Source organism: Xiphias gladius, chromosome 8 (genome assembly GCF_016859285.1).
Source record: "Xiphias gladius isolate SHS-SW01 ecotype Sanya breed wild chromosome 8, ASM1685928v1, whole genome shotgun sequence".
Classification (NCBI taxonomy): Eukaryota; Metazoa; Chordata; class Actinopteri; order Istiophoriformes; family Xiphiidae; genus Xiphias; species Xiphias gladius.
The window spans coordinates 72,909-95,436 of record NC_053407.1 but is presented as its reverse complement, the minus strand read 5'-3'; the positions used below and the strand labels follow the sequence as shown (position 1 = coordinate 95,436).

General features: G+C 41.1%; 1 protein-coding gene across 1 annotated transcript in view; it reads left to right on the top strand.

The window, feature by feature from the left end:
* ntrk3a (neurotrophic tyrosine kinase, receptor, type 3a) overlaps positions 1-22,528 on the top strand; it is a 223,015-nt gene that overhangs the window by 184,906 nt on the left and 15,581 nt on the right. Inside the window, exons 14-15 of the mRNA XM_040133118.1 lie at positions 5,542-5,672; positions 17,039-17,211. Of these exons, the coding sequence (XP_039989052.1) occupies positions 5,542-5,672; positions 17,039-17,211 (304 nt within the window). The remainder of the gene's footprint in view (positions 1-5,541; positions 5,673-17,038; positions 17,212-22,528) is intronic.

Here is a 22,528-nt window from a genome sequence, read left to right as displayed (position 1 = left end):
AGTCAGCAGTATTGAGTGACGTCCAGTATCTGTATCAGTATCAGTATCTAATTTTCAGTTAACACAGAAGTTGCGGTAACTGTTGCCAGGTGCAGTTAATGTTAATTGTTAATTGAAGGAATATTTGTTTTTAAGAGTTGCTACTTCTGGATGTTGACTGACAACAATCTGTACAGCTGCATCCATCCTTTGAATTTTGCGGTCTTTTTTCTCTGGCAGTTGTTCATAGCTAGCTATTTAGGAAGATGACGTTTCCATCCGTAATCCCGCCTACAAAGCTCAGATTGATTGATTGCTTATGCATCAAGAGGAAAGTAGTCATCAATGAGTGCAACACCAGACTAATTTGAATTACTGAACAAATCAGAAGCCTTCCCAGAAACACTGAGGCACTAACAGCAGCAGCAGAATGCCCATGGTTTTGGAATGCATGTAGTTTATCAAAAATCATAATGGTGATGTTTATCCTGTCTAAAACTTTAATATTCTGTGGTGTAGTGAATATATTCAGTCACAAAGACGGCCACAAAGACGTTGAGTTCAGCTAAAAGAGACAACAACATTGCTTTGAGTGTTTGCGTTTGTCAGAGCTGGAAGCTTCATCCCACTTGGCTAGAATCTGTGTTCACCTTATAACAAGCCAGTTTCCTTGGGGGTGAAGGAACAGGTAACCACTAACAGATACCCAAAAGACCAATAGCCACCACCACTTAGTGACTGTATTAGAAAACCAAGCATTAACGTTTAAGTTGCAAGACACACAGAAAAGTAGAGGATAAATATTAAAACATTATGCATTCATGGTCCAACGTTTCAGCATTTATTCACATGGACTTATGGGGGCTGTGAAGCTTGAATGACATCCCCTCCCAGGGCAATTATTTCTTTACATAAGCGCTGTTTTTAAAGTGCAGTAATTAACCCTCTGTCCTGTCATTTTCCCTGTCCTCCATCCATCCTGCAGGATCGTATCAAATGTTTACATACTCCAAATGCAAAAAAAGACTAACTGGTTCATATCTTCAGAATTTGTTGTACAAATGTGATAAATGCCCCAAATGAGCTGTCCCTCTAGGCCCCAGACCCATACTGCTGCTGCTGTCCTGCAGGGACCTGAGCTGAATACAGTTTGTTGTTCATCTTGAGACGCAGACTAATTAATACATTTTAGTGATATTATCATATGTGGGTGTAGCAGAAATATGTGTCCCCCCAAAGCACAGTCCTAACCTCATTATGAAATATTAACAGTGTTTTGGATTAGTTTTGTTTGCGCTGGAGACTTGTTTTTTGCTTTCCTTATGCTACCAAAAACGCTCATCAGAATTTTGAAGTTTGATAACTAGCTAATATTAATTAAAATCCATGTTTTCCCAGTCCCCAATCCCGATTTCCACATTTTCTGTCTTGAGTTTGAAAAATTGTAATTGCTACAATTCACCATATTGATTTCCGTGTCATTTTGGTCATATAGGTGAAACCTATCGCTTTCATTTTAATGTAATATATATATTTATGTCTATATATTAAAAAAAAAAAAATCTCACTCTCACGGTGCTGTCCAGCTATTCATATCTGGTCCGCCATTGTAATGGTTACTGGATCTTGTTCTGGGAGATTGCTGTGGTCCGCTCTTAGGTCCACTAGCCACTGAGCATTGGTGTTATGTGATGCCTCCTTCTCCCATATGCTCTTCCAGTACTGTTCAGTCTCAGCCCTGGGAGGATCTGTTCTTGTGTTATTACCTTGCCACTGAGCGTACGCTTATATATATATGAGTGTGTGTGTGTGTTTGTGTGTGTATATATATATATATATATATATATATATATATATATATATATATATATATATATATATATATATATATAACATAAGGTTTTGAAAGATTTAATCCAGTGTTGGACAGCTGTGAAGGTAGGGAGACACCATATTTAAAGGCCTCACTCTGAGTTGCATTGTACAGACATTATTTTTATGAAAATGACCACAAAGTCAGAAGAGTCTAATCTGTTGATACATATATTACATTTCATATTCATGTAAATTTTTACAGAACTTGCAGTCCTTGAAGGTTCTACGTAGTGTTAGCAATGTAAACGTCAAATATTTGCTGTGATAGTGCCAAAGAAAGTGACAGGGATGTGCCCAGTCACCGAGGGCTCAGTTTGACGAATATTACAACCCACATAAAGCACCATCATAGTCCATCCTCAGGATTGGCAAGGATGACACATCACACGACATATAGACTTAGTGCTGATGTGAAAACTGAAATTAAATTTAGATATTCCACTTACAACTCTCAGGGTGAATAGTACAGCTGCATATAGCTACTCAGATTTTATGGCATGAATAAAACAAGAAAAAACAACGCCTCAAGGCTAAATATATGCCTACCTGTAAGAGAGACACAGCCTGCAAGGTATGTGGCTGTGATTGATATGAATAATTACCACTGGCTACAAAGAGCTGCTGGTGATGCAGCAGCAGTGTCTTTCAGAGACAGAGTGGGGTGTCCCATAGGCCACTGTGTGCACGGGTGGACCTGACAGTCACTGAGCTTCTCCTCTGCTCTGCTGTTGTGCAGACCTTTGACTTCTCAGCTGCAGCTGTAGCTGACACCCTGTAGGAGCAGGAGCCACTACTGACAGTGATGGATGCATGGAGTTGGACCAGCACTGGTTGTTTCCAGTGCACGCTGAGGTGCTGCTGTTGATGCAGGAAGGACATGGACTGTTGGGTCTTGGGGAATACATTAAAAATGCGCCTTTCTCACTTTGAGAGTGTTCACAATCCATTTTGACCCATCCACTGTGTTCACTCCAGACAGCCCAAGAAAACAACAACAACGACTTTGGTAAGAGAGAGGAAAACAAGCAGCTACAGCAGGGCTTTAGAAGCCATTTGATCAGACATGAAGGTCAGATTTCCTCCAACAAGCTCAAAAAGTTCAACCCTGATATCAGTCATAATGAAAAGGTGACCTCTAGATGACAGAAAGGCAGTCAAGCAGAGAATGAAACACAATGGCTTTTAGACAGGGCAACAAAGTACCAATCATCCAGAAAGCATCCATCAATGCAGCAAACACGTTCTTTTGTCTTTATGAAGCTGTCAAATGTGTTTGTGCAGAAGGTGTCCAGTGGTATTTCAGCAGCACTATGTGCAATAGATGGTATTAAGAGCTGGTGGTCATCCATGAAACGGACCAGAGGTGGCAGCAGGGAAGGTCATGACAGGAACTCAAACCAGCAGTCTACTGAACTAATGCAGTAACGAGGAGGCTGGTGGGTCTGCAGCTCCATCAACACAGTCGCAGTGAGAGAGATCCGCTTAATTGGGTTAAACAGACTTTTGGAGGCAGTAACTTTCTAGTCTACCTAATCATTCATGCCAATAACATACATCCATTGACAATGGGCCCCACGCAAGAGCATTTTTGTATTATTAAACCTTGCTGATTTTTTAATGTTTTTTTTTTTTTTGTGCAAGGCATGTACGAGTGTTCCAAGTTGAATTCAACCAGCTCGCTTAACTGCAAAAAACCTCATTGTGAATCACTTGATTAGGGCTAAAGGATGTCGCCTGGTCATGAGTAAATGTGAGTGCATGAGAGTTGAGCCATACCATGATTGAAAATTGCTCTTTCAGGCCCCTAGTTCTGCTCCATTTCTGAGCAAGTCTCATTCACAACATTGTCACCAGAGAGCAAAAAGAAGAATTTCACTTCTTTGCAGATACTGACTTCACAACAGGTCTAAACTGCTCTTCAGTTTTGTTTCTGTTTTGTTTTTGACTTTTTGAATCAAAGGAGAGACAGTTATAGCTCATGGCCATGACATAATAATTTTCATTTTCATTTTTTAGGATAGCTCTGTGTTTCTGTGTTAAGTGACCTGAGGGTTATTAAGGACTTTGACTGTCTACTTGACTGAAGAATTAAGATCATATTAAGCTACATATTAGGCAGTTGACACATTGAAAATTGCTCCTCTGAGCCTTCCACCTCAGTAGCATGAGCTGATTAAATCAGTGTGAATTTTTTGCTGTTTCTTTATTTGCATAAAAGTAAAGCTACAGCAGAGTTTTGATTTGAGGAAATTAAAGCCACGGTAAATTATTTGATGAATTTGAACAGAAAAATGTCAGATAGAAAAACGAGAGACTGGGATGCTGGTTGTCATGTAAACGTAATGAATACACACTTTACACACACTTATGATAATTCGCCCATATAGAGGATCGTGTGCATCTAAGCATATCCTCACGGTGCAGTGTTAGCACACACACCCATTAGACACACAGGTACACGAAGTGTGGTGATATATGTGTGTGTGTGTGTGTGCCATGCAGGTTAATTAATTCAGTTACAAATAGCTTGGGTTAATGTTGTCATTAACACTGAGAAAGAGGGGGCAGTCACCTGTCATCAGTAACACACACACACACACACACACACACACACACACACACACACACACACACACACACACACACACACACACACACACACTGTGGTGCAGGTATACTCAGATGACTCCCCTCCATTAACTCTATTTCTCTCACACACACACACTCACACGCATGTACACACCATCAGTATAAAAGACTTGACCGGGTGGGAAAAAAAAAAAAAACATGATTATGTTTAAAGGGACAGTTTAAGTCCATCAGAATGTCACACAACACTTCCACTATAAGCCGGAACGGAAACACAGAATCAGGGATTTTGTTCTTGAAACTAGCACAGTCTGTATTGGAGTTCTCCTGTTTTGAAAACAAAAACGTTTCATGGGTCGAGAATTTGCTAGTTTGTACTGAAAAGATAGGGGTTTTTTTAACCAATTGATGGTTATGGTGAGGGGTTCCTCCAGATAACAATAACAATCTGTTTCTTCAAGGGAACCTAACTCTAATGAAAATTGTTGAGCTGAGCCTTTAAGTGAAATGTAATGATTCATGGGTGTCATGAGCTGGCCCTCCTGTTTTATTCTGAAATGAATTTCCTTACGTGTCTGTTGTTTGTCTTGCTTCCTGTCCCGGTGTTTTTTCCCGTCTTTTGTGGTCGCTTACCCCGCCTCAATTAGTTTCATTCGTCTCCTATTGTCGTCCCCCCACTAGTGTGTTTCAGTCTCTGTGCTCCCTCCACTCCTCGTCGGTTCCTCTGTGTTCCCTCCTTGTTTCTTGGATTGTCAGTTTTCATTCTCAGTTTTGTTCCTCAGTTTTCCTCGTCTTTATTTTCCCAACACCCGCATTCTTGGATTTCTTTCTGCCATCTTGTTTACCTGAATTACTGTCAATTCATTTCACTCATTAAGTAGTCACCTCTCTCATCCTGCCTGCCTCTGTTTGTGCCTGCATTTGGGACCAGAAATCACTGAAAGTTACAATAGGAATAAAAGGCAACAGGCTCCACCAAATTCTGAAGTGTAAGCATTTTGAAGGGATAAGAGGAAGCCTTTTAAGTGGCTGTGTGGTAGCATTTTTTTAAAAGGGATTGTAATGAATGTTAAGGCCGTCCCTCTCCGTCTCTTGCAGATGTTCAGCATATTAAACGGAGGGACATTATCTTGAAGAGGGAGCTTGGAGAGGGAGCCTTCGGCAAGGTCTTCCTGGCTGAATGCTACAACCTGAGTCCCACCAAGGACAAGATGCTGGTAGCTGTAAAGGTAAGAGATAGAAGCAGTGCGTGTGTGTTTGTGTCTGTCATAGGCTAATTTCGGGCACAAATTTCAGACTAAAGAACACTTAACTGGGGACAGCTTGTCCAACTGGGAACAAAAGCCGTGTCCCCAGTTGGGAAAAAAGCGGATTTTTGGGTCAGTGGTAAGGATAAGTCTCCAGAAAATGAATGCAAGTCTATGTAATGTTCCCAGAAGGGACCTCGATCAACATGTGTGTGTCTGTGTGAACATTGGCAGCTGCTTTTCTTAGCGGCATAGAGAAAAGCCGTGTATGGAAATTCATCCAGCTGATGGGACAAGTGTGATCCAGCTGGCAGCTACAGTCAGCTGCATCTCAGGGAGAGATGCTGACAAGCTGTTTGATCGCTCACGAACACAAACGCACAGCCACCATGTGTTGTTGTGCAGTTAAAGGCTCCTCAGTTACAAACTCATTCTGTTCCGGTGCTTCTTTCTTTTTCATTAAAAACTTTCTCCTGGTTCTCTGAAGTGAATCAGCCCTGCAGTGGTTTTAAGCATTGTCTTTCAGTCTGGGCTGACTTTGACTTTTATATACAGCAAAGGGAAACTCATTCAAAGGCCCTTCACTCCAACCTAGCCACTGATCAATTAATATTTTCATGCAAAATCACTTTTAGGTCCACTTGAAAGTACAAAGAAAAACAAAACTAGAACATCACGTCTGCTAGAGTATTTAAACAGCTCTTTAGCCAGCCCACTCCCAGTTAGAGCACAGTGACATATTACTGAGTAACACTTCTGTGAGTATGTTGGGTTAAAGCCTCCCTCTCAGAGTGCTTTGAAGAGCCATGAACCTGGGTAAACCTGGATTATTTATTTATTTATTTTTTGGTCACTTGGGGGCAGGGGAAACAAGAAGGGAACATAACATCGACATAGCATCACTTTCTAAGTTGATATGGCGAACGTGGTAGCAGGTAGTGTACAGTGGCTTTTTTAGAGGTTTTTCCTCTGAAGACAGCAACAACGCTATGAGACCGGTTAGAGTGAGGGAGTTTTTCCTCGCCACCTTCGCCACATTTCCCTGCTCGCTCACAGGGAAATGTTGGGTCCCTGTGAATAATAATTTACGGTCAGTACGGTTTAGACCTTCTCTGTATGAAAAGTGATGCTGAGCTAAATTCTGTTACAAATTGAGACTCTATGAATAAAACTGACTTTACATGACTTTACTAAAGTTGTGGTCCAGGCAGATGAACATGCTGAAATTCAATATAAAGCTGCATAAAGCTGCAGATTCAGCTGATAATTCTCTGTAGCTTCAACACTAGCAGCGGCAGATTTGTCATTGTCACATTGATTTTACATTATCATATCATCAAGACATGGTTTTCATAGGAATATCAAATGTAGCCACTTTAAATTCTACAGCAAGCAGCTGTCATCAAAAGTCAAATGCTTTGATCTCATCTAATCTTTCTTCTGCACCTTCATTCAAAAGAAACACACAGCACGCCAGCCTTATGTTACAGCTCCAATAGTTTAGTACAGGGGCGTACCAACTGCAGCCTGCACACCTTCCACTGGCCTGTGAGTCAAAATTAACATGATATCTAGCCCACTGACTATATTAAAATGCAGCCCCTTGTGAACACTAGTTGCCACTTCACTATGCTGAAATATCAGGCACAGGAAGCACTCTGTGCCAGAGCCGCCCAGCTGGGTGATGGGATGAGTATCATGGTGAAAACTGTTATCTCATTCCATTAAGAGTGCTTAATTAACGGGAGTGTCAGACTTCCCTGTCACGATGTGATGCGTAATACGGGGGACATAATCCAGCATGCGCGGGCGTGCTGGTTTAGTCATTGGACATTTCCAGAGCGGGTGCATTCGCTGAGATGTGTAAGTGGTTATTTTTTGAAAGAAAAAGGTCACAGCCGTGATGAACTGAGTGGTGTGTTTGTTAAAACACACAGCTCTGTAGGAAAAGATGGACTCGTGTCACAAATGTGCGCACACATGAAATCATTTGTCGTGACTTTTTTTATTGGGCAAATTATCAACGGCAGTGATGCGCACCCCACAACTCTGCGGGGAACTATATCCATTTTCCCAAACATCAACCTTTCTGTGAAAATGGGTAAATATGTGGTTGTGATCTCATCACTTATCACGGAACTGAACCAGAGCTTTTTAAGATTTCTCTTCTACAGAGAGAGACATGCAGAGACATGAAACTGGACGTGCCGTTGGAGCTCATTGAAATGTATTGTGAAGATGCTCTCTGCAGGGGCCACCAGCAGCTCCCACTGTTAGAGCTCCATACTGGTTTGGAGCCATGACAAACCATGCCAAAAGGGTGTGCCGTTTATTTGGCTCTATATACATTTGTGAGGAAACATTTTCTCCGATAACACTAAACCAGAGCGGACTGAGAGAGTCACCTCCGTGATGTACCTCGACTTCCTCCTGACCTGACAGCAATTCTTCAGTCCCATGCCAAGCATCATTCTTCTCCTCACGGGAAGAATGGCCACTTTAAGTGGGTAACTCGTCAGCTAGACAACACACCTTTCCTCAGCAAAGAATTTCATTGTATGTAATGATGTCACATACCAGAACTGCTGTTTCCATTGACCCACTATATCTAAACAGTGAATTCATTGTACGTTTAATGGTTATTGTGCTCTTTCATGTTGCACATAATTGAAGTGCAGTTCATCACATTAATATTAAATGTGAGTCATTAAAGGCAGCTGGCTGGGCTTCATATTCGACTCAAGTTGATTCTATGAATTAGCATATGGATGAACTTTAACAAGCACATACATGAACATTAAAGAGTAACTTCATACCAGGCTGAAAAGTAGCTGTGTGTGGTCAGAGACCTGCTCTGCTGAGCCTCCAACCACACCAGTTAGTGATGCCACGGGCTCCTGGAGCACCCCTATACATCACTGCAACTAGGTGAAAACATAAAACCATTAGAGGTCAGCAAAGACAAGAATTTGATCGCTTGATCAGTTACACCTGTGCTTTTCCTACTGCCGCATGTCAAAATGTCTTTCATGCAAAAGGCCTGTTGAAAGCTTGTAACAGCCATATACATGTGTGAATACAATTGGACATTGCTAGTCAGCTGCTAGCCAAACAGCTGATGGATAATCTAGTGATGGTGAAGCATGAATACAACAGCTGGTGCCAATCAGCCGATGGAAGCACAACTTGGTGCTCTCCCTGAACCAGTGGTACGCTTCATATCATTTTATTGTTCTTTCTTAGAAGGTGAAATAAGTGGGTACCTCCCAAGTGCTCTGTCTCAGAATACTATGTCCATTTTCTGTAGAATAATTACCAAATTACACAGACCTGTCCAGGAAACCTTCAGGCAAATAGTATAGAACTGACAGGGCAGATAAAATATAGCATTAGCTCAGAAAGCTTACAATTAGTAACTTTACACATCAGTTATTTTACTAGTCACGTGGACTACTACACAGCCTTTGAAAAGAGTTGTAGCGGAACTTTCTCAAGTCTGGGAAAATGACTAAAGTGACATTACTTAAGTAATGTTAGGTTGGGTATGGAGGCAACAGATGTTAAACAGAAAGTTGAGGTATAAAGTGGAGGTGTGGAGTTTGAAAGACGTGGGCTTGTACCAGGTAGGGTGGGTCTAATGTTGCTTTATCTGACAAACCATAAATTTAAGCATTTAGTTAGTCAGAAAATACGTTCAGGTCAGCCTCCAAGTTGGAGATGTCCGAATTTCCGACAGCTACGATACTTGGTGAAAAGAACTAAAGACATGTTGACAAACTGCTGACAGAATGGCTGCAAACCCTCCATTGCTGGCAGTTACATTTACATAAAATCCAATATTAACATTAATATACTTCATTTAGTTCATTTTTAAAGGTTTCCCAAGTTTATGAACCACTCAAAATGCAAACACTGCAAAAATTGCCAATTTAAGGGATTTGAACGACATGAGCATCTAAATTCACACCCTAACGCACACAATCAAAGTTTGAAATCCCTGCTCTAGTGTTTTATGAGAAAATCTGGAGTGTGCAGGTGCATACTCACATTGAATATGGCTGAGTATGAGACATGATGTATGCAGCTAAATTTGCAAAACAAATGTTCCAGAGAGAAAATATCAGGGTCTGAAAACCTTCAGTCCAGTATATGATGCTAAAACTCTCAATAAAGCTAATATGTGACTAATATGGCATGGATTGGATTATTAACCAGACATATGTTGAGGACAGGGGGTCTCTTGTCAGCACAGCAGCAGTTATAAATAAATATGGCTGACACATTGACCTGCGGCAGTAAGGTGTTAGTCTTAGTTAGGATATAGAGGGATTACAGCTGCAGCCTTTTTAATCCTGCAGGATTTATTGTCCTTATTATTATCATGCTATTTTTGCCATCCTTACAACTGGTCCTATCTGACACACACACATACTCACACGCACACACTGTATCTGTCAGGACCAGTTTTCATTTTTCGTCAAGGATGTTTTTATGTATAGACAGTGGGATGGGATGTTCCATACCTCCATGATAGCATATTTTAGCAAAAGTCCTGGATCTACACTGTTGCCATTTGCATATCGTAAAACTGTACACAACTCACATTGTGCTTCGTAGGACAGGGCATTAGACTACTATAATTATGGCAAATGAACATAGCCCAGTATTCAAGCAATTCAGTTAATAAAGGATAACCAGATGGAAATTAGCAGAGGGCCATCCTTACACACTCAAATATTGTAATATTTTAAAACAAATACCTTGATTTTAGTATATAACCAAATAAAATGCTGATCACTACTGGTACTGTTGGAAACACTCCCCAAACAAGTGGAATGACTCACCGTTTATTTTACTGAGATAGATCACTCGAATACTTTACTTTTCGTATCCATACCTAAGTGTGTTTGACAAAGATTTTGTCGGCCTTACCTACCCCAACCCTTACTCAAAAGGTGCTTAAACCCAAACGCAATTGTCATCTAACCTTTATATGTGAGTCTACTGTAGTTAAAAATCCAACTTTGAAGGCACCGTGATTTTAAAATTTTGCCACTTCAAACACATGAGGTATACCTCTGGTAATTGTTGGTTGACATTTGTCTTTTTGGGCAGCAAGACTTTGGTTTAACATTGGGCTTCAAATCGCTCAGCCAAACCTACAAGGAAGCCAAACCTAGATGAGCCAGTTACTAGGCTGAATGTGGAAGACAGAAGCCTCTGCTCCTTTTTTGGCTTCACTAATTCAGCAGCTGATTTGTGTGTTGGACACTCTAGCGATAACCCCATTACTGCGGTGCCAACGTGATGCTCAAGAAAGCAATTTCACTGACAGTGAATTCAGAGATACTTGAACTGATTATGGCAGGAAATCGTCCGTTACGAATGAAAATTGAGGAAAGGATGTCTAGCAATGACAGCATCTCTTTAAACTGAGATCAATTTCGGTGAGCATTGGGGTCTAGATGACAAACCATTTGTTTCTAGAATGTAGGAGGTTCTAATAGATTCACTTGGTGATTGATTGGCAAAAACTTCAAAAGCGCTTCAGTGTTATTGTGCAGGTTCGCATGGGAGATGCCACAGCAGTAACAGCGGCTCATTTCTGCCCACATCCTGGAATAGTCCATATGGAACTTCCAATTACAGTGAAATCCAATATTATTAAGATCTGACATTACCTGCACAGGGCCCATGTTCCTTCTCTTGTAAATTTCAGGCACTAGCAACCCCCCAGAGGCCATCTCTAGGCATTAGACCACAACATTTCATTTTAATTTCCTGAGAATGTTCACGCATCATAATTAGTAATTCTAATAATTGTGTGACTGTCTATTTTCTTTTTAAGGACCAGTGAAGTGCAGTCCAATTCCATCTCCAAGTCAATCAGTAGCTACTACCAGCTATAAATATGTCCTCCCTGCAAAGCATTAGGGGAAAGCAGAGTCCCCTCACTTCCTCTGCAGCTAGCATGGAGTGTACACTTGGGGAACACCCAAATTGAAGATACTGTGCCATAGCAATGATCATAATTTATCCCTTCTGACTGGAACCAGACTGAATGTTCCCTCAGATGGGACCCTGGCGGGTAGCTAATACCCAACTGAAACAGAGGCAATGTTTCTAGAACAGCTGTCATGTTTTCCCAGCTCTGAAATCCTGAAGGGAATCGAATGACAGCCTGTGAGTGGAGAGTTTTGATGCAGTCACATGCAGGAAGGATCATCAGAGGGTTGGTTAGGGACTGATTCAATCGCCTGCCGAGTCATTTTGGTCCAAGCCCATTGACAAACCAAGCACACAAACACTGAGCTCTCCCAAAACTTGGAAAGGACATTTGTGAGCTGGCTGTGTAAAGCTGTATATGATGGGACAAAATTACATGGAAACAGGGTAATTCTGCAAGAATAATACAGCAAAAGTACTTAGTTACGTCATTTATTGTATTAAAGTTGTTTCAACAACATTAATACCACAAAACAACAAAACAACAAAACAAAACAAAGTCCTCCTGAACCACACGTCTCTTCTTCTGTATTTAACACAAGTAGTAAGAGGAAATAAAATGTAGTGGTTTAACAAGCAGTCAGCCTACAGTTTGGATTTATTTACTGACGGCCCAGCAGCTAGCTTAGCCTCACGACTGCACACAGCTCTCCAGATATTCTGTCGTTGACACCGCTGGTTTTACACAACTTGCACCTCGGAACAACACAAGTGGTTTCTGTGTGTAGGCCTGCCATTGGCTCACTTTAGCAAGCCAGCTGAGAATATACAAAAATACACAAAAACTCAAACATGTAAATTAGACTAATATCAACCCACCACTACACGCCTGATAAGACTCCTGATAAGACAGAAGACGAGACGAACCCTGCCCCCCACCCCATCATTACACAGTTTATGAACGGTCATTTATGACAGTTTTGGAAAGCACTGGGAAACAGTGTCACCCTGTCGATAGCGGCCGTAGATTACGCGTCACTTACAATTTGACTGACTCAGACTGCTGTCTGCTGAAGCCTCATATGAGCTGCAGTTAAATATTGGATTACATTCATGCACAGAAAGAAGATTTTTGGATTTTGTGCCCCATCACTTACATCGAATGTGCATCGGGAAGGAATCTCTTTTAGCCAGTTTGAACAGGTGGAATGATTACAGCAAGCAAAACCCTTTTTAATGTTCATATGGGCACCTGAAAACCTATACTTTAACATTTCACTGGATATGAACACCAGATATCCATGTGCACATAGATCACTACTGCAGTAATTCACTGCATATGCATATATCCGTGCTCACACGTACACCAATGAGCCACAATATTATAACCAGTTACCACTTTTGGTGTATGTGAAGTTCACGGCATATGATTCACGTCATTTTCATACTCATCAAACCATTCAGTGACCCCTGGTGCCTTCTGGATGGGGGCTTTGTCATCCTGGAAGAGATCCCTCCCACCAGGATAGAAATGTTTCATCGCAGGATAAAGGTGATCACTGAGAACAACTTTGTTTTGAGTGGCAGTGACCCTTCCTCTAAGGGGACAAGTGGACCCAAAACGTGCCCGCAAATGCCCCCCACAGTATAACAGAGCCACTTGATCCCCACACTTTAGGGGTCCAGCATTCAGACCCGTATCATTCTCTTGTTGTACGACACAGATGCACCGGCCCACGTCGAGAATATGGTGAAGGATGACTCATCTGATTGCCTTTTTTCCACATCTCTGTAGACCAGTGAATGTGGTTTTGTGCATTCATCTTTGTAATGAAGGGTTTATGCTCTGCAGCCCTACTGTAATTTCCCTCTCTGTGTAAATGGGAACAGACTGTTCTTGATGACACAGTCTGATTACGTCCAGCACTGAGATTCTCAGTCACCTGAGGAAGAGTTGCTCTGCTGTTTTTCCTTCATGTTGCACTGTTGCACGAGCATCACGCTCATCAAATGTAAGTTTCTGACCCTATTTTCTGACGTCTTTCCCATGCATCTAAATGCATGTGTGCCCAAGCAATGAATCCTCTTTCAAAGTCACTTCGATCTTTTCCTCCTGCCGTCTTGATACTACATCAGGATCAACTGGGCCTGCCCAGCGTTTTCTACATGACACAGAGCATGATTGGATGGTAACTGCTTAATTGTACAGTACAGTGCTCCTTTGTGTGTCACTATCAAAATAATCCAGTGATTTATGTCTGTATCCATGGTTACAGTGTGGACAAGAACTGCTAATAATTAAAGCGGCATGACCATCATGGTACCGATTCACTAAAATGTAAAGAAATAAAGGCTAAAATGGCAACATTCACTCTGTTTATCTCACCAGAAGCATGATGGGAACCCTGGTGGCAAAATCCCAAATATATTCATCTCAAAAAGAAAAATGAGAGGATTGACAAAATCCATGAAAATTCCCTTTTTTGTTGATCTCATACTAGCAATATATTTTTTAACATAACTAAGGTTCAGCATGTCTCTCTCTCCATTCATGCACAGATATTTGTGTGTGAAAATCCTGTGGATATAGAATCAAAAAATCCAAATAATAACAGATTGTGTAAAACGTTTGTTTTCTTTCAGAAGAACGGTCACAAACATGTATCGTACCGTTAACTGCATGTCATTTGGTGGCATTAGCCCAACTAAGCCTGAAAAAGTGGGGCTAAGAATACTGACTAAGCCATAAGTCTGTAAATAAAGCGAGAGAAAACCAAGCATATGCAGCCAAGGTTAATCAAACACTTGTTTATTTCTCAGGCTTTCTTTTATAGGAGTGACTTCAAAATGTTTTCAGTATCTTGACACTAAATGTTAGATAAATAAAGCATTTCTGAATTACTATTTAGAATTGGCCAGACAGGGACAGAGATCCTCTATATACTGATTCCTCCTCCTAAAGTGATTTTGAATAGAATATGCCTGCATCTTTTTATCTTCTCTTCACAACTCTATTACATAGAAATATAATATACCTAATCCTTCATTACAGTTGGGCTAAATTGTAATGAAAATGTGGTTTTATACAGTGGCACTTTGTTAGCATTACCACTGTGAAAGTACATTTTACCGAACAGAGCCGCTCAGGGTATGAATGTTATATCAGCAGAAGACTGCTCAGCAATAATAAGGAAAACAAGAGATCGGAGAGGGAAAGAGAGGACAGGTGAGAGAGATAAATGAGAAGGTAACCATGGCAGCCGTGCTGCTATTAAAGCTTTTAACAGTAGTTGGAGCATTTCAACCCATTATTGTCATTCACTGAAGAAGAATACTGTAAGAAAACTGTGTGTTGTGCAGTGTCAGATTGTTCATGCTCTCTGTGTCTTTTCTGAGTTGTATTTGTCTCACTCTGCTCTGACCCCCAACAACTTTTTTGTGTTTTGAAAGAAGCAGAACTTATTGTAGTGATGAGGAGAAGAAATGAGGGGGATGATGAAGGAGAAAAACAAATGGAGAGTAAGAACATAAGTGGGGAGAGGCAGGAGAAAATGACGGAAAAGAAGGCAGGAGTAAACGTATACATGTTTCTGTACGTATACGCAAATACACATATTGTTAAGAGCTGAGATTTTTCCCTCTACTGGTCCCGATCTGCATCCTGTACAATCAATTTAGTTCTCACAACGGAGCCATTATATTCTACATAATGCCATTAAAATGCAAGCTTTTCCAATGTGAACACCCTAGTTAAAACATATAGAACATGTAAAAAAGATAGTAGAGTAAAAAAGCATCTCATTTCGGTATGTAAGTTGATTTGTTACCTTGGGAACAGTATGTGTAATCTCAAGGGTCACCTCACTAGTTTTTTTGGACGTCCGTGGTCGAGGACCCTTGCTTTTTTACTAATGTAGTCTTCCCCACAGCTGTCACATGTGATGTGATGATGATGTCATGCACCACGCTAGTCTTCCTTTCAGAGACGTCCTGTCTTTATGGCATGCCAGCAGAGATCTGAAGGCCCTGGATGATTTGTGGTAAGTGCGGAATCCTCGGGACTGGGAACATCAGCTGTCTGTGAAAGCAGTAAAACACCACAGCATCCACGTCTTCGGTGGACGACCAGAGGAAGTTATCACAGTACCACACAAAGCTCACATGACGACGCCTCAGCCAGTTCCAGTCACTAATCTAGACAATGAAACTGCTGAAATGTGCAAAACGGATGGGAGCTAATTGTGTTGGTCAAAGGACCCCAGTGAAGGTAATGAGGGAGGGGAAAGAGCTGCTTGTTCATATCCCACTTCTCTAATCTTTGGGCCACCAGTGACCCTAGATACTACTCTTCTTCATTCAGTTCTGGGTACACATTACAGGCTAGCAACGGTTCAACTGAGTGTGCTTGGATACGCAATCATTGAGAGTGCACACATCACTGAGTACTTCTGGTTGAACTCTGAAAATAAAGCATGGGTTTTCAAACATTTATCAAAGGTCCATGTATGAGTTTTACAGAGGGTCAGAATACTGCCAGCACAACTCATCGACATAAGTTTTCCGCACATTTATACATCACGTTATACGTATACATTTATACGTACATTGAGGTATTGTCCTATTTTCCACATATCTCTGTCTTTGTTGGTCAGATCAAAAATCTGATACAGTCCGTCAGGGTCAGTCCTCCTTCACTCAGAAGGAGCTGGTAATGCACCTGAAGCTGTTTTCTCAGTGTCTCGGTGTAAAGGGGGTCACAGTGGGATAAGAGATGTTGTAAACCGGCCTTCATCCTAGACCCACAAGGTGTGACTGCAGGATCAGAGCCACTGATCCAAGTGTTCACTGCTCAAAAACATGGCGTGATTCAATTAAAATGCAATCCAAGTAAACTACGTTGGCATGGTATTTTGATTTGTAAAAAAAGCATGTAAAGCAAGTATCACAATGAAACAACTAGTTTCTGATCACACCTTGGTATAGCAAGAAATACTCAGAAAGAAAGGAAATTCACACTTCAGAAAAAATATTGTGTGTGTGTTTCTTAATATATCATTATCAACAGTCCTAACTACCTCCTGGCTGTTCTTCAGGCTGCTTTCTTTACTCTTCACTCTGTCTTTTTTCCTTTGGCCCACACTAAATTGCAGTTATTAGTGCTACATAAATGAATCTGTATACTTTTATTTACTTCAGATGTTGTTTGCTACAGCAACTGTAGTGGTGTTCCAAGTGAGAGAAATGCAATAGAAGAATAGGGAAGTATGGCCACTGCAGGATAGATACAGGAAGGATGACTGTCACCATGGCTAAAGTGTAAACTTTGGTTACCGGTCACAATTTGGTCATGTAAGCTTGTTCTTTCCCTCTCTCTCTCTCTCTCTCTCGCTCTCTCTCTCCAGACTCTGAAGGACCCCACTCTTGCAGCCAGGAAGGACTTCCAGCGTGAGGCTGAGTTACTGACCAACCTCCAGCATGAGCACATAGTGAAGTTCTATGGAGTGTGTGTGGACGGAGACCCTCTCATCATGGTCTTTGAGTACATGAAGCACGGAGATCTCAATAAGTTTCTCAGGTGAGGTCAGCAGACAAAACAAGTGGTGGAGGAGGAGTTGAGTTGATCTGGTGAATTGATCTGGTGTGATACATACCCATTAAATATCACAAAAAATGTCATGTGACTTTGTTGTCAGTCATGGTGACTTAACCTACAGAATTTTTGACCTAGTCGAATCAGGACATAGAGGGTAAGGATGCAACAGAAACTTAGCAGACCATAACAACACAGAACTAGTCCAGCACTGGGTCTTACAAGACATGTTCTCATGACCTCACACATCATGAAGGCTTTTGAAAGACTGGTCCTGGATTCCCTCCGTCCTATGGGCAAGCCTTCACTGGACCCCCTCCAGTTCACCCATCAACTGCATGTCGAAATGGACGATGCCATCATTTGCCTGCTCCACGTGGACAGGCCTGGGGGATCCCCTGCTGGGATCAATAAAGTTTCTTTCTGATTCTGATTCCGATTAAGAATCGGAAATACTTTCAGCAAATGTGTTGCTAAGAAACGATTTGGGTCCAAATTTACTTCCCGTCAGCTGTTGTCATTGGCAAGCATTTAGGTTTATATAATTTATAGAAATTATTTACATTACATCATTTAAAATGTCTTTTGAGTATTATTCTAGCAGCTTTTAGCAGCAATGTCACACACAAAGTATGGAGGAAAACAAGGTCTGTCCTAATGGCTCTGATGTCAGCACTAGCACTTGGTATTAACATGTGATCTGTATCTGGATACGTTATCTGCATTGTGATTGGATTTCAATATGCAAAAGGTACGGTGGTGCTGGTCAAGAGAAACGCTGAGTTCCCGGTCAGTGGAAGCCATGTGAACAGACGTCATTCATTTCTAAATCACGTTTTATGAGGGAGAGCTCACAAGTCACTGCTCCTAGTTATAGCTTTTGGCAGCCTCGCTTCCACTAACAGGAAGAGGAGGAGTCAGGTGACCTTTCAACGCTCGTCATACTGTACAGACTGCATTACACCAAAGGGAGCCGAGAGCAGTTCAGACCCTGCCTACTTTCTCACCTGTGCACTGCTGACCAATCACGTGGCTCAGGTAACAACTGCCATTCCTATGTGCCATCACCCCTTCACAAACCGTTCACAACACTATAAACATCTTGTAAACGTAATGACACATGGACTTGAAGTTGGATGTTTGAATGTTTAAAGCTCAAACATAGAACGCCTCTGTAAACAGACATTACATGAACAGTGTAAACCATTGTATTTACAGTGTAAACCATTGTGTTAAGTGTTATCAGCCACAGAATCCATAATTAGGCCATTACGCAATAGAGACATCTTTTTAATCTGCTCTTACAACATCTTTGCAGTAACGCAAATTGCCTGGAGTGCTCAACACATGAGAACCAGTGAAAAACAGATTTTACTAGCTGTAATGTGTATTTACAGACTTTCTGTGTTCTTGACAGGAATTCATTCGGAAAATAATATCACACCCAAGAAACATCCACAATCTTCCCTTTTAGCTCATAGTTTATTGACCACATAATATTATACATTTTAAGTTATTAGTAGATATTGGGAATTTGCTATTGCAGAGGGTTTATGTCTACTGCAACTCTGGCCATCAGTTCTGCAGGTTTTGATGACACTGAAGTCATTAAAGTTATTGCTGGGAACTGGGAGCGTAACTGACATTGATGTCACTAAGAATGAGTCCAAAGGTCCAACAAGCCAACCCTGTCTCCTGGAAGTTATGTTTCTGTGCAACTAAACTGCAACAGCAAATACGTTTTGTAGGAAACGTAATCACTAACTGGGTTATGTTCAGAGGCAGGGTTTTTTAATGAATAAACCTACATTTATTAACGGCCGCGGAGTTGCCAGGAGGTGGTTGGAATGGCTGCCGGGCGTAAAAAGCGCAGGACTGTCAGTCCAGAGACCAGAGTTCACATCCAGAATCCAGTCTGTGGTTCAGGCAACAACAGCTCTTTGTTTAAGGTTTGGGAAAGATGGTGGTTCTGGTTCAGTGTAAATAAACAGGTTAGGCGTGAAGTCACTGAGAACTTTTTCTGTATTAAACCGGACCAGGATCCAACCTGAACCTGTACCTAGTGCTGTGAGAGTCTAAACAGAACCATAAACCAGTTTTAATGATGCTGGAGTCACTACAAGTGGATGTTGCGCTGCAAAATCAGATATTTTAGCAGAAAACAAACATGTTGCCTGTGAACATTTTACTGATACGTTCAGTGTCAACGTATTTTAAATTTGCCAATTATGAAAATTGACAACACATCCTCATTATGTTGGTAAAAAACTAAATTCAATCACATTTATGTCTCCAACAAAATATATTTGCTGTTGTAGTTTAGTTATATTGAAAGGAAATTTCTAGGAGACAGGGTTCAACAAGCAGTCAGACAATCAGACAGAGAGGAAGAGAAAACAAAGGTGAAGAGTCAAATTAGGACCCAGACTGTCTGTTGTAAACATCCATCACAGTTTACAAAGCAGCTTCCTGCTTCACTCGTTCACAAATATCCACTAAACATCAAATTCCTGCATGCAACACTTCCACTAACATTACAGAAGAATTAACAACGAAATGTGTTCAGGTATTCAAGATAAAAATTCTAATTCTGCTGGTAGACTGCATCCTGTCAGTGTTACAGGGGGAGGAGGATTCAGATATTCTACTGCAGTCAGTGTAACAAAACTTCAAGTACATAATGGTCCATATCCAGCAAAATATCTGCATTTAAATGAAAAAGTACAAAAATGCACTCAAAGTATGAAAAGTAAAAGTAGCCTACTAGATATGTTATATCGTTGAATTTTGAAGCATCAAATGGGAAACCTCAAAACTATACAATCGTACGATACTTAAATATAGTAAAAAAGTTGGATCATAATTACAGATGCACTAGAGTTTAAGCACCAGTGTTGCAGCTAGTTCAGGTGGAGATAAATGGAACTTCTCTATATACTGAGCTCTCTAGTAGCCGGATTTCCTGCTTTGTGCGCTGTTACAGATTCATGTTTGGGGTAGTTTCATCTCTAACAGTGTCTCATAGTTTTGTATTGAGTCATATGTTTAGTCTGTAAATTCTTGATCTATAAAGTAAGTAAATACTAGAACTGTCAGATAAATGTAGTGGGGAATAAGTACAATGGAGCAAGTAAAGTACATAAAGTATTTTACTTGAATGCAGTATTTCAATAAATGTACTTTTCTCCACTGTGTCAATCCTTAGATATTTAAAACGTTGTTTCTCTGCTTCCTTGCACTTTAGTTGATTATGGACTAGTGAGTCTTAGTGCGTGTCAGTTTGTTGTTCTGTGTGTCACCTGCACTGACTTTTTGAGCTGACTTCCTTTGACTTTACTGTGATATTTCAGACCCGTTTTTCCAAGCACGTCAAAGAAAGGTCCATTTTACCTTTCTCTCATTAGAACACGAAGTAGAAAAGGATTGTCGAAGTTGAGCTGAGCTGCCAGACGTGTGTGTGTGGCTGAGAGCAGTGTGTTGGCTTGTAGACACTGAGTGATGAATGGGCCTGTCTCTGTGAGCTACTGCAGGTTGATGCCTCATTTTGAACTTTGTCACCGGACTACAACCACCTGCTTGTTAAGTACCGTTCCTTCTTCCTTTACACCCCCACTTTCCTTCTCAAAATGTGAAACGCCCACTGACTCGTGCCGGGCTGTTGATGAGAAATGTTAGTGATCTGCCAGTTTTAAACTTATGAAGTGGACTGCCTGTTAGAAAGTTATAAATATAAATGCCAGACTCGGCTCCGGCATCAAATATCGTTACCACAGTCCGTGTGCCTTACCGTGAGAGCCTTGTTAGAGCCCTGTCATGTGCCGTACAAGTGTGTTATGCAGAGATTGATGAATGAGCCTGTCTGGTAGAGTGACAGACTGACACATGGAGATGTTCCACCCATGGCAGCGTGTAAAATACAGTTGGCCTTAAGTAAAAACACTACCAGCGCTGGGTCTTATAGTGTAGACCTGCTTAGCTGTTACATGGTGATTGATGAGTGAGACAAAGAGAGCAGACAGATGCAGAAGCACCTTATTGGTATAAATCAGTCTGTGTTCATAGACGTGGTGGCACCACTGCGTTAAACCTTCCTCTTCCTCCTCTGACAGTTTGGTCTATCACAATCTTCACTAAGAAAACCTAATGGATGATAAATTTCCATCAGGTTTGCCGTGGAAATGTGTCCTGACCCGAACTAAGCCTGGCTCCGGCAGCACTGCTATATCCAACTTTCCTCCTACATGTGAGAAATATCACAATCGACTCAGCAGGTTAGCATTACATTTACTGAACTTGTTGGACCCTCCACGAGCTTCCATGTAGCTGAAAATGTCATATCTGCAGCTGGATTTAATGGAGGCATTTAAACAATACATGAGGAATCCAAACACGGCAGAGCATTGAATCCAGTGGAGGCTCCTCACCAAGTGCATATATTGAAAAAATCACGTTAGTTATGAGCTTTACTGTCAGTCTGTGGAGGACCTGGCCGACGGCCCACACAAACACACAAGAAAATAATATCTTAGTACAGTCGCTTTTGAGTATATACTTCTCCTCACGGTTGAAATTGCGATTCTTGAGAGATCATTTTTGAAGGTGTGCAGCACTGGAAATTCTCCTCTTAGTTTATCTCTTAATAACGCATGAATATACTAAGATCTCCCGGGGTCCCTGGGTGTCAGAACTGCAGTTATGACAGGAGCCACTATGGCAAGATTTCCAGGAGACTTTTTGTGGATATCTCATGGTGCAAGAAGGTAAACCTTACCTTCATTAGCATTTTACTGAATCTGAATCCAATATTTAATTTGTTTATTGATTAAAAATCATTTCGAATCCCGTCTTCAATATAATAAGGTTCAGCTTTCAATATTTGCAAGTAACTAAAGTTATTAATACTTTAAAAAAAATTTCAATTTAAATCCGTCATAACTGTTTGTTGGCTGAGAAGCCAAGAACTTGACACAGAGAGTCAACATAACTAATGTCCACAACCTGTAGCTTCAACCTGAAAATGAAATGAGCCAAGGAGATATAAAATGTTGACGAAATATACACAGCCGAGCCACAACATTAAACCCAGTTACCTGTATTAATGTTGTGGCTGGTGTATGTATCTGAAACACTGAAATAACAGCTGTAGCCTACAGACTTTAACCCTGTATGTTAGCCCCCTCACTTTAGGCGGTGAAGCAAAAAGGTTTCTAGAAAATCTCCTGAGAATTGAAATGATCAGCTGGACGATATCTCCAGAGAGGAGTCACCACTGGTCGTATAGTGATGTTAGAGAGAAATAATC